The sequence below is a fragment of the Nesoenas mayeri genome, assembly GCF_963082525.1.
Source record: "Nesoenas mayeri genome assembly, chromosome: 1".
NCBI lineage: Eukaryota > Metazoa > Chordata > Aves > Columbiformes > Columbidae > Nesoenas > Nesoenas mayeri.
This window is the reverse complement of record NC_137541.1, coordinates 192238138-192251732: the sequence shown is the minus strand read 5'-3', so window position 1 is coordinate 192251732 and position 13595 is coordinate 192238138. Positions and strand designations below refer to the sequence as shown.

Sequence of the window (13595 nt, the reverse complement as noted above, 5' to 3'; positions counted from 1 at the left end):
TCAATATTTGTTTTATATGCGACCAGTGACCTCCTCTACCACCCTAGGGCTGTCTGTCAATACACCTTTGACTGGTGTTCATAGTGAAGACTGGCTAGATAGATCTGCCAACACTTCAACATGAGACACATCTTCATGTACCATGTAAATACCCCATTTCTTCACTTCAAAGACCAGCAGCAGTTGTCAACAAGATGTTTCTCTTTATCTTAATCCATATCATGAAGACTAATAGCACCTCAAATCTTTCTAGAATGTTCAATCCATCCAGCTTTCTTAGTTTATTATCCTGTCTTTTTTTAATCTGTAGGTATTTTCTCATTCGTAGTACAGCTGTTTAAGGAGTCTAGTTTCTCTAGAAGTTAAGAGTTAATATCTGCATCTTAACTCCAGAGGCATAACGTTTATGACTTGAGTATCACTGCAAAAATATATATAATTCTAGACTAGTCTAGTTTTCTAGACTTCCAGTTTCCACTTCGAATAGTTAACAGAAGACCTCAAAACAGGAGGACCTATGAGAAAGCTTAAAAACTATGAAAATTGCTTGCCCTACTATTCCTCACTTGATTCTATCCCCATCTCCTGAACAGCAGAAACATCCCTGGCCTCCCCACTGCCTCAGAACACTTCAATCTGAAACTGGGCAATGGAGTCAAGATTCAGCATGTGGGTGGGTAGATCTGTCACCTTTTCACTTTCATATTCTCCTTACAATGGCAAAAGGAATACTGAGCCTCTTCGAACTTACTTAATGAATTTCTTTCCTCAGAGGTCCTGTCTATCACTCCAAGTGAAGTTCTGGCACACTATGGTGTTTACAAAGCGGGCATGTGGGAAAGTGAAAAGAGATGCTTTGGTCAATGACATTTTGTCCCATTCAGTTCCCACATTACCTTTCCTTCATATTTCTTGGCTAAAGTTTGGGCACAAGTTGAATATTTAAAAGCCTCAAAGTACATATGCTATCAAGTTGAGAAAGGAATTAAAACAAGCCTTCAAGTATTTTAAAAAAGGAGATTCCCTCTATACTTTCTTGGAATACACTAGTTCCCATCTCAGCATTTTCTGTACCATATATTTATTTAGCTTGTATTTCTTATTCCTGTTAATTTTCCTCCCGTTTTTGCTTCTGTAGATCTGTGCTAAGATAACAATAAAAGGACAGGTTTCACTTTCTTGTTAGAATTAGTTTGGCGTTCAGCATACATACTGAGGCAGGCTTGTCAACTGAGGCTGTGAAGTGGGCAGCAGACCCTCCAAAAGGGCCTCCAAAGGCAGGCTATGAAGGGTGCCAGCATCCCTCCTCCCTGACCCACATACCCAAGCCATGAACTGTAGGAAGATCAAGCTGAGGAGATATGGTTGCAAAATGAGTTCTTGCTAAAGCAACATTTTTATCACATAAAACCTACCAAATCAAAACCAGCTGTCACAGGCCAACTTTTTCTCCTGTTTCTTGAGAAGAATCAAAGACTTGTCTCAATAGCAGAAGGATCTAATAGGACTTGAAGAGCATCAAGTGCATAGATAAAATTAGCCAAAACCCCTACTTTCCTAAAGCAACAAAAAACATACCAAGTTTACAAAATAGAACACAGAAGCCTTTTCGGAGCCTAAAAAATCTACAGTAGCACAATTTAAGTTTATTCCTTTGTACAGCTACATGACATGCATTTCAGTAGGTCTATGTCTGTTTTGTAAACAAGATAGGACTGCAGTCACACCAGTTAACCAGAGTTGATTCTACACATAGGCCAGGGCCAACCTGTTCTTGCAGTCAAAGATGGGAAGGGAAAAAAAAGTTGAGACCTAAGCACAGTTTCTTCCACTTCTTAAATCCAGCCTTGCATCCCAGAAAAGGCAAGCTGACTTTTGCCTCTTACTGAAAGCCCTCGAATTGTTCTACCTACGCTGCTGTTTGACAATTACAGGAATATCCCATGGTTTAATCACTCACCATTAGGGCACACACAGTAAGCCATTTCATCATTCATCCTGCCCCCTCTCATGGTCCTTTCAGCCAGTTAATTGAAGTCACAATTTAAAAGCAGGTGCTGAAGCTGTTGGGTACTACTCAACACCTTCAGCATTATATTCACAATATTTTAGTTAGATAACTAAAAATCTGTTACTGTATCACTGCACTCAAAACTGGAAGTAGTAAAAAAGTCAAGGCAACATAGATTGAAGACTGTCTTGTCCAGCGTCCAGATGTTTCTAAATAACAAGCAATGATAGCTCAATTTTCTTCCTCTGATCTAGCAAGAACCTTCTCTGTCCTGTCTTCAGTTTGCACCCCTTGCTTTAACCAAGGAGAATCTTTACCTTATTCTTACTAGATCTGAACAGCCATCACAAGAGGCACACTGTTTGTCTCTGCACATTTAGAGGAACTACTTTTAATTGAGGTTGAAATAAGAATCTTAATTCCAGGGTCAAAACAAATGAGTTGTGCTTGACTCAGAGCTTTGGAATGTGTAAGAAATTATAAAAGGAAAACAAAGCATAACCATTTTCCCTCTTCTGGGTTGAGTTCCCAGTATATCAAAAAATACATCCCAATATACAGAGAAAAAAGAAACCAAGTTTTCTTATTCCTATAATTCCTAACCAACCAATCTCCCTGCCTCAGGGAACAAAGATGACCAGTTGCTCCTTTTCTATTGAGTTCTGCATCTTTCTCCATGTTAAGAGGTCCAGTCAGCCAAGTGTAGCAAAAAATCTCCTAACAACAACAATATTTTGAACCCACAAAAAGGAAACTGTTCCCTTAGAGAAGGACCACACAGAAGTGAAAAAGTGGAAGAAGTTGGTCCAAGCTGCTGAGTGTCTTATGCAAGACACTTAGATGTTGAATACTGAAACAATTTATATACTCTAATCTACACACACTTAAGGCAGTAACTGTTTAAAAGGTTAAAAAACCTCAAGTTCTCTTAATCCACTAGAATTATTTAAACAAGTCTCTGTGCAGAAACAGAAAACTTAACTTCAGCAAGAGAACTAACAAGGCCTTAGTTACTAGAACTCTGCAATGAGACAGGTCCCACCAGAGTCCTACAAATACCTCTAATAGGAATCAAATATTAAAGTGACAGCAAATGCTGATACCAACACTGAAAACAGGCAAACAAGAAGAAAAAATCTGGGAAGATTCATGTACAAGTGTGTGATTTTTCTGGTTAACTTTTGCACATATTTGAAGAGCATAGCAACCACTTGCAGGCAATTTTTGATCCAATTTTTAGGTCTCAAAAGCTGTACAAAGGGCAAGCTCACAATGCAGTTTGCTCAGGCATGTTACTCCTATATGTACACCTTAAAGTCTAATATATTTCTGATGGCATAACTGCAGGTTTCACCAACTTGCAGCAGAATCAAACCCTTGGACCTAATTAGCTTCTTATTCTGAGACTTCCGTTTGATCTGTATGGCTTGCGACTGGAGACTTCAGGGTACATTTTGCACAACCCCAGACCTGTTTTAGCATGAATAGTTTCTCTCACTACCCCAAAAAGCAAGTGAGAGAGAAAAATGAGAAAGCTCAACAACTTTCCCTTTTGCTGTCAACACCTCCTTCTGCCAAGAATTACACCACAATTTCCTTACTTACATCTAGTGAATCCTCATTGACCAGGATGAGAGACATACTCTGTGAGATGAGTCTGCAAGAATACCCTGCAAGAGAAAAAAAATACACAGGGATTTATTTTTTCGAAGAATATTTAAGGTTTAGCTAAACCTTATCATAAGCATCTACAGGTCAGATTACAATTTACTTTTTGAGCAGTTACTCCCATCAGGCAGACTACTGGGAAACCTCAATATATAGAATACACTCCAACTTGACAATTTGACTAGCAGAGGCTGCATTTTATCTGCCTTTCCAAATACATCACTTGAGATGTTGTAAACAAAGAAAACATACGAACTAGATGCAGTAAATACAGGCTATCGCCTTACAGCAAATTTAAATATTTCTATACCTCAACTTTTTTTACCTACATAAACGAAGAACTACCTTCTATATATTACCGAAACAGATCTGAATGCACAGTTGTGGCTATAACATATGACAGGAAGCACACACATGGAATCTGCTGTTGCTACCCAGTCCCCTTCGCCCACGCTTGGGTTCTGTGAGCATTTTTTTTACTCTCAAGAGTTTAGTGTGGAAGGTCCCGAGCTTCATCAAAAACTACAGATCAGTCACACACATCCTACCAGCTCCTACAGGCACCAGGTAACTGTATTAGATTACTCTTAGTATAGGGCCAACCAGGGCATGAAAGAACAAGAGCAAGTTCTCGTAGTCTGGAGCAGCACTCAAAAGGCAGGTACATCTGCCAGGACACCAAAATTCAAAGCGGAAATAAATACACAAGACAGAAAAAAGCCTCTTATTTTTTGTAACAGTAAAAGCTGGTGACTGGAGCATCACTCAATGTCACTGAAGTGGCAGTTTGTCTGTCACTGACATGAGAGAAAAGCCATATCTAGGATATATATACTTGGTATTTACCCCATCCCTGGAGACATTCAAGGGCAGGCTGGATGGGGCTCTGAGCAACCTGATCTAGTTGAAGATGTCCCTGCTCATTGCAGGGGGATTGGACTAGATGACCTTTGGACATCCCCTCCAACGCAAACTATTCCATGATTCCACAATAAATGGTTTAATTCCAGCTTATTTAACAGCAAGAAACAAATGCAAACTCGCAGACTAACCACATTACATTATCCTAAAAGCTTATACAAGTTCTCTTGGGACTGGGAAAATCATGTAGCTTCATAAGACAGTAGATAATGCATTTATTTGAAAAGCACATGCTTTTTATTGCAGATTTAAGTTACATAGGAAAAGGAAATACAATAGAATTAGTATGTATTTCTACTGCACTTTTCTATATAAATGTATCACAGCAAGTTTAAAAAATTGCTGTCATAAAATGAGGTCTCAGGACATCTTTCACTAGCAACTGGAGGCTCCTGCAGTGTGAGAGTAACATCCCAGTGATGAACCACTGCTAGGCCAACAGGTTCAAAAGCAAAATAGCATAGTCAATGCAAAAATATTAAGTGTCTCTCTCCATATCTCACAACAGCAAGAGGACAACTGAGACATTAATTTGTTTTCTGTAGGACTCTTGGTTCCTTATAAAGGCCACACCAGTTCACCAACTGCAATACAAATCACTTCCTCAGGCTACAGAGTTTATATAATTAGGCCAGTTTTGTAGGTATAATCCATGGTTAACATGCCTCCATGAACAACTTCTGTCAAGGAAGTAAAGCCCTCATCTTCCTTTGTGGAAGGCATGTTTGTACCACATAGCCAAGCACTTTCAGGCAGCAGGTTTGATTACCTGCAGGAGGTTTGATTCTCTTCCATTTTCACAGCTGTGTGGAAAATGAATATCAGGTGCAACCTTGCAGATACATTTTTCATCTTATTTGTGTTAATGAGGTAAGGTTTACTTTCTGCTTTAAAGAACACAGAATGACATTGAACTCACACACCTGTTGGGAAATGGATGAAATGTATTCTAACAAAGTGCAGCCTACAACATGAAAGCTTTGCAGATAGCCTCTGATTCTGCCTGTGAACAAGTCTTAGGTGGTTGTACAGAACTGAGTAATGAAGCTTCAACACATAAAGACAAAACATTGACTTGGGAAAAAAAGTCAGTTTGTCATTTTTAAAACTTAGTCTCTAGCTGAAGAACCACTTTCCTGAGTAGAAAAAGAATATTACAAACTTAAGCACTTTCTTCATTGTCAAGGTTACTCTTTCCCCAGGGAATGGCAACAGCCTTGTGCAGTAGGCTGTTACAAATTCAGTATAACTAATTCAGAAGGATTTTCTAGTAGCATTTGATTGGAACAGCAGCTGCAATAGCAAGCTGCAATTCCTAAACTACTGCTCACTGTTTCATTTTACCCGTTTCAAAATGAGCAAGATGCCACTTGACAAGCAGAGCTGGAAAATGAAACAACAAATTAAAAAACCCACACACAATTGTGGAACGCACAGAGCTGCTCCGCTGTGCATCTTCAAAGTCATGGAGACAGAAGAACTAATCCTGCAATTGAGGTAATTTTACATCTTGTCATCACATTAAACTGGAAGCAGATCAAGACTGGAATAGAAGGATGTAAGTCAAGCCTAACAATGGTTTATAGGAAATCTGTACATGATACAGAATTTCAGGATTATGACTATGTTAAAATCTAGCACTAGTATAATGCAAAGTAACTGGCAACTGTTAAGATTACAAGAGACATTTGTAGTCATATTTTGAAGTTTTATAATAGTTATTGCTGGCAGTACTAACATGGCAAGCAAAAATACACTCTAAGATCAAGGCATATTTTTTGTCAATGCTTCTGAGTAGAATAAGATCAACTGTTGGTGCAAAGCAGGTATTAAATGTCCATCTACACCTGTAAGTTGATATCTAGTTAAAAAGTCTAGCTAAAAGTCCATGAAGCAGATGAATCAGGTACTTCTGGGATTTATTTCCCTTCAAGCATCCTGGGAGAAATAAGGCTTGAACCACAGTTCAAGATCACAGCGCACATGCACATTCCTACTGCAGGCAGAGAGAACCCAGCAGCTGAGGCGAAGCAGATGATCATCTCTGTTCAGAGAGGGCACACACACACCCTGCTCAGACTTCACACAGGGATATAGGCAAGTGTGCTGACATGGCTTCCATTCTCCCAACTGAGAAATCACAGCTTGCTGTAACAGCTGTATTCTTACTTGTAAATTGGAAATATAGGTTTGATGGATGGACAAGGAAGTGGCTAGATGGCCACATGCAAAGAGTTACAGTCAATGGCTTAATGTATAAGTGGAAACAAGTAATGGGTAGTGCCCCTCAGAGGTCAGTCCTCAGACTAATACCATTTAGTATCTTCATCAATGACAGACCATGGGATTGAGTGCACTCCCACCAAGCTTGCAGACAACACCAAGCTGAGGGGTGCAGTCAACTTGCTTGAGGGAAGAGATGCCATCCAGAAGGACCTTGACAATCTTGAAGAGTAGGCCCGTGCAGATCTCATGAAGTCCAGCAAGGCCAAGTGCAAGGTCCTATACCTGGGTTGCAGCAAACCAAAGTACCCATCAGTATAGAGGAGGCAATGAATGGATTGAGAGTAGCTCTGCTGACAAGTACTTGGGGATACTGGTGGATGAAAAATTAGACATGAAACCCCACCTGGAGTACTACATCCATCTCTAGGGACCTCCCACACAAGACAAGCATGGACCTGTTATTGAGTGGGTCCAGAGGAGGGCCACAAAAGCAATCAGAGGGCTGGAACCCCTCTCCCGTGAAAAAAAGTCTAAGAGTTATTCAGTTTGCTCAATCTAGAGAACAGCCTCTGGGGAGACCTTACAAAAGAAAAATGGCGCTTATGAGAAAGACAGAGACTTTTTACCAGGGCTTCTACTGGCAAATCAAGGGACAATGGTTTTAAACTGAAAGAGGGCAGATGTAGATTTAGATAAGATAGAAGGAAGAAATTTTTTTTGTGATGAGGGTGATGAGATCAGAACACAATGACCAGAGAAGTTGTGGATGCCCCACCATGGGAAGTGTTGAAGGTCTGGTTAGACAGGGCTTTGAACAACCTGGTCTAGTAAAACATGTCCCTGCCCATGGCAGAAGAATTTGACTGGACCTTCAAAGGTCCCTTCCAACCCAAACCATTCTATGATTGCAAGGCAGTGCTCACAGCTATGAATGCATACTCCAGGTAAGAGCATTTAGGTCAACTGTAGGGTTTGATTCCTTGTTTGAGGGAGGGATGAGCTTCAGTAAACACCTCATTCCCATTCCCAGGAAACAATCTGTTACTAAGGAGGTTTTCAGCTGGAAATGTATCAGTTCTGATTTTCTGGAAGCCTGCTGAGCATCAGAATGGTGGTAAACGGAAACCTGCCTTGAGGTTTTTTGCCTTACTGAAAGGCAAAGACAAACCAGAGTCTGACAATTAAGAGAAGAATGAAGCTACAAGAACGCTGTTACACCTTCTAGGGTTGTTTGCAGACATTGGCTAAGGACAGCTTTAACTGATAAAAACTGAGGATCATATGTCATGCTCAAAGATGTTTCCAAACCTATTTTCTATAGATAGAGAGTTCAAATGATTGATCAGTACTAAAGCTTATCAGGAACACACTCCTCACCTGCAGAACTATTGGCTGCTGCATAGCTGAGTGGAAGGCACACAAACCACCCCACCACAAGGTCCATCATGACTCTTCAGTGAAGTCAAGAACACAAGAGACAGAGAGACACAGATTCCAAAGGCAACAGAATCAAAAAGAAGCTGGAAGAATGAAGTACTTCAACTCACCTGTCAATAGCTCAAATATCCCTCAACACATATACATATCCATATAGCAAGCAAGAGCCCATGAGCATAACCTCCATACAATGAAAAAGTGAAAATACTTTTTACTCCCCAGATAGCATATTAACACCTGAAGCATAGAGTGTACATGTGGATCAGGCTTTAGACTGCATATTTATTACAGTTTTAATGTGTTAGATAAAAGAAGGGTGTCACATGTCTGTACTTTCAGGCCAACTTGAACATGAAGCTAATTAAGTTCCAGAGTTTTACTACCAAATTGTACAGTAAACAAAGTGATAATTTGAAATTGGAAGGGAAATGTTTATCCTTTTCAAGTTATGACCAAAAAACAGTTAGAGAGACAAGCTGGAAATTAGTCACCTTCACAGTAAGCAACTGCTGAAAAGCTCATCTATTTGTGTTCAAGCTAGCTGCTGTCAGTTAATAAAAAAAACTTATTTCAGATATTCATGTCAAAAACTGTAGCTACATTCCTTATAATTTCTCTAAAGATGATGCTTCCCTCCTCTCAAGTTGATCACTGCTTTTAAAGTAAGCAGAAACTACAGTGAGTGATTCAAACCAGACAACAGACATTTAAATCAATTGTCTACTTCGGCCATCCACCTTCTTTCTACTACAACTGCATCAGTGCAGCAAGTTATGGCTTGATACTGACTTCTACAAAAACATATGAAACTTCATTCAGTTTTGATAAGTAGGCAAAAATTCTAGTCAAACAAACTACATTCTGAAATTCTACTAAATGAACCAAAAAATTAAAAAAAAAAGCCAAAGATAGACAGCAAATGCCTAAAGTTTTGCTAAAGGTAATGTTAGTTCAGCTATAGAGAATCACAGTTCTTCCAGGAGGAGCCTGAAACACACCCAAACCCATCTACATGCAGTTCTATATATAAAAAGCTTCATTTGTCTCATTCTTCATATAGTTAGAGAATCATGAAGTCAGCATAAGCTTGAGAAAGCTCAAGAAATAGCTCCTTCAGCAGAAGGTAACTTATGCTGTAAGGATGCCCTTAACTTACACCTGTACATCTAAACAGACTAATCTGCAAACCTGAAAGCAATTGTGGATGGCACTTTGTTACACAGGCACACTACAGACTGTGGTGATAAGCAGTGTTCTAGGCTTAAGAAGGTAAAAGTGTCACTCAGTTCTGCGAGACATCAGATCACCACAGCACCACTTCACCTCTTTGGGCAGATTTACTAGTTACAGGGAGAAAAATCACCAAAAAGAGTACAGGAGCATCATGGCACTATATTGCCAAGGATGCTATATTTGTGAGATAATATGACATCACAGGGCAGAGGTGCTTATATCAGGAACTGTTCCTTCACTAAGTCTTTACTACTCAGTTAAGACCTAGGTAGCCCCTCCCCTGGGTGGCTACTGGTCTCATGTGAAGGGCTATGGCAGGATGGCAGCACAGGCGCAGCTTACAAAGCAGCACTGCAAGCACAGCAACATTCTGTGACAGCAGCAGGTATTGCTGCCCAAGCTGCCCACCCTGCAAGCATCCGCAGTGAGAAAAACGCTGGAGGATTTGCGTTTTGAGCTGTTACTAGGCCTACTCATGTGGCATATCCAATGCAAGACTAGCACAGTAGTAGAAGTGCTACAGAGCACAACATCTAGTTCCTACACGATTGAATTTATAATGACCACCTCCCACTTCAGCCCAGTCTTAGAGTAAAATATTTGACAAATTACAATTAGAGTTGGGTATATAGACTGATTTTATCAGATACATTTATGACCTAAAAGGAAATTACGGTTTAATGGCTGCTTCTAACAAACCTGAACTTAGAGAGCTAAGAATTCGCCAGTTTTAGGGTGCAAAAGCAGGTAGTCAGATAAACACCTGTGTCTTAAGTAGGTACCACTCTGTTACCTCAGCACCCAAGCACACCTGTCTGATACTTAAATTTCTACTTTTTGTTCACATCACTGCAAGACTTTTTTTTTTGCATCAACAAGTCTGAGACAAGGATGTCCATAGTGTGCCTTGATAAAACAATTCATTTTCAAAGTCTACTCATACACTGAACAGCAGGAACACTCTTCCACTACAAATCATGACATCCTCAGCTAACAGATGTGCCATAAGGTGACAACAGGAACAATTATTCAAGGATCCACCTGATTTCACAAAGTTTGCAAGAGGTTTTAAGCTATATGCTCTGTACTAACATATTTCCCATCACACCCCAAACACTATTCCAGTCTAGAAAAGTCAGTCAGTAAGAAAAGAAAATGCAGCCATATAACAGTTTTACAGAATAATAGAATGTTAGAGATTGGAAGGGACCTCAAAAGATCATCTAGTCCAATCCCCTGCTGAAGCAGGAACACCCAGATGAGGTTACACAGGAAGGTGTCCAGGCAGGTTCTTAATGTCTCTAGAGTAGGAGACTCCACAATCTCCCTGGGCAGCCTGTTCCAGTGCTTTGTTACCCTCACTGAGAAGTTTCTTCTCAGATTTAAGTAGAGCATGCTGTGTTCCAGTTTTAACCCACTGCCCTTTGTCATATCATTAGTTGTCACCAAGAAGAGCCTGGCTCCATCCTTGTGACAGTCACCCTTTATATAAATATTAATAAGGTCACCCCTCAGTCTCCTCCAAACTAGAGAGCCCCAGCTCCCTCAGCCTTTCCTCATCAGGGAGCTGCTCCACTCCCTTAATCATCTTTGTTGCCCTGCACTGGACTCTCTCCAGCAGTTCCCTGTCCTTCTTGAACTGAGGGGCCCAGAACTGGACACAATATTCCAGATGGGGTCTCACTAGGGCAGAGTAGAAGGGAAGGAGAACCTCTCTTGACCTACTAACCACCCTGCTTCTAATACACCCCAGGATGCCATTGGCCTTCCTGGCCACACGGGCACAGTGATGGCTCGTGGTCATCCTGCTGTCCACCAGGACCCCCAGGTTCCTTTCCCCTACACTGCTCTCTAATAGGTCATTCCCCAACTTATACTGGAACCTGGGGTTGTTCCTACCCAGATGTAAGACTCTACACTTTCCCTTGTTAAATTTCATTAGGTTATTCCCCACCCAACTCTCCAGCCTGTCCAGGTCCCGCTGGATGGCAGCACAGCCTTCTGGCGTGTCAGCCACCCCTCCCAGCTTAGTGTCATCAGCAAACCTGCTGACAGTGCACTCTATTCCCTCATCCAAGTCATTGATGAATATAATGAATAGTACTGGACCCAGTACCAAACCCTGAGGAACTCCACTTGATACAGTTTAATGCAATGCATAGTCTAACTGGAACATTAGTCTGGTTGAGCTCTGCAGTTTCCATCAGAACACAATTACCTGTATTTGCTCCATACAAGAACTGCACTTAAGAGCAAAAACATCCCTTTTGCCATAAAAAAACCCTGAATATAACCTGACACTCACAGCAAAAACTTCAAAACCCTCAAATCATCTCCGAAGTGAAGGCTACATAATGCCTTTCTGCTACCAAGGAACCATTCCATAAAAAGCAAGCCTGTTTTTGTATAAAACCTCACAGAGCAGATTTAGTATGTAACCTGCCACACACCAGACAAATTCAGAATAACCAGAAAGATGGATACCTATATTGAGTGCTGTTTCCTGTTTGTCCCCTGTCAGAATCCATATCTTAATTTCTGCCTTCATTAGTGTGGCTATTGTTTCTGGAACACCTGCTTGCAGACGGTCTTCAATGGCTGTAGCTCCAAGCAACAGTAAATTCTGGAAAAAAGAAAGAATTTGAGGGATTGTTTTCTAAAGATAAACCTCTGTTTGGAACACACTCAAAAAGGAATTAAAGACAGCATGTTGTGCCTCATCGCTAATACAGCATTTTGACAAGCAATTCACTACAGTAAGTTTCTAGTGTGGCTGTTCTGCTTCCTCTGCATACAATTCCCATTTGAAGAGGTTGAGAATGGAACAGAGTGTTTCTGATCAGAGAGATGGCAATGTTTCAAGAGCAATTAATTCAAGTTATACAACTCCAAAGCTATTCTATGGATGAACATTTATACTAGAGCATTCACTAATCACCATAGCAACATGGCGAGTGCTCACAGTTTATATATTACTTAAGCTCACAAAACAAAAGTCACCTGGCATCACATAATTTAAACTAATTTCCCTCCCATAAAATGTACATATGGACTGGATACAATCACTCAAATCAAAAATTACTGCAAGTATTTATGGATACAATCACTACATTTATGTAATACAAGTGGTATGAACATTAATCAATCCAAATATCTCTAGTCTACATACAGATGTCTGCCAGAAAAACATGTCTCATACAACAAATTTAATACTACGAGAGTTAGACATAGGCTTATGCAATTCTAAAACAATTGCTTGAAGAGATTTGGCCATGTTACAGGAAAAAAAAAGGCAGACAAAAAACATAAGAAAAATTTGTGTCAAAAGACAGTCTACACAGCCAGTTTTAAACTTAAAAGGCATCTTAATGATTCCTTAGACATGTAAAGGTGTTCAACTCAAAATAAATTGAGTTTAATAATACTGTATCATTTCAGGAACTGCACAGAAAAAGTAAGAGCTCCTGTTCGTTGTAGGTACTATCATCATTCAAAACAAGTCAAAACAGTTAAAGTGAACAGAAGTAGTTAAGAGAGTTGGTGTTGTTCAGCCTGGGGAAGACAAGGCTCCAGGTGGACCTTATTGTGACCTTTCCACATATAAAGGGGCTTCTCAGAAAAATGGAGAGAGACTGTTTAACAAGGCCTGCAGTGCCAGCACAAGGGGTGATGCTTTTAAACTGAAATAAGGTAGATTTTGATGGGACATAAAGAAGGAATTTGTTTTACAATGAGGGTGGTGAGGAGCTGTAACAGGCTGCCAGAGAAGCTGTGGATATCTCGTCTCTGGAAGTGTTCAGGGCCAGGCTGGATAGAGCTTTGAATAACATGGTCTAGTGAAAGATGTCTCTGTCTACGGCATGGGGCTTGGACTAGATGGTCTTTAAAGGTCCATTCCAATCCAAACCATTCTATGAAGCAATCATTACAGCAGCTCCTGCTTGTATGTGCCTATGAATGCACAAAGAACAGAAGGCGCAGTTGTCATTCACACAGGTGTATAGGCTAACATTAGTTACAGGTCTTGACAAAGCTTAAGTTCTGTTATGAGATCTTCAGATGGTAAAGGCAGCAGGATCAACTTCTGTAAGTCATTTGC

The 13595-nt window shown here is 40.3% G+C and overlaps 1 protein-coding gene across 1 annotated transcript in view; it reads right to left on the bottom strand.

Annotated features, from left to right (window-relative positions):
* The window catches only part of ATP8A2 (ATPase phospholipid transporting 8A2), a gene marked incomplete at both ends in the record, with an annotated part of 185474 nt that overhangs the window by 141010 nt on the left and 30869 nt on the right, over nt 1-13595 (bottom strand). Inside the window, 2 exons of the mRNA XM_080364292.1 lie at nt 3617-3681; nt 11981-12119. Of these exons, the coding sequence (XP_080220418.1) occupies nt 3617-3681; nt 11981-12119 (204 nt within the window). The remainder of the gene's footprint in view (nt 1-3616; nt 3682-11980; nt 12120-13595) is intronic.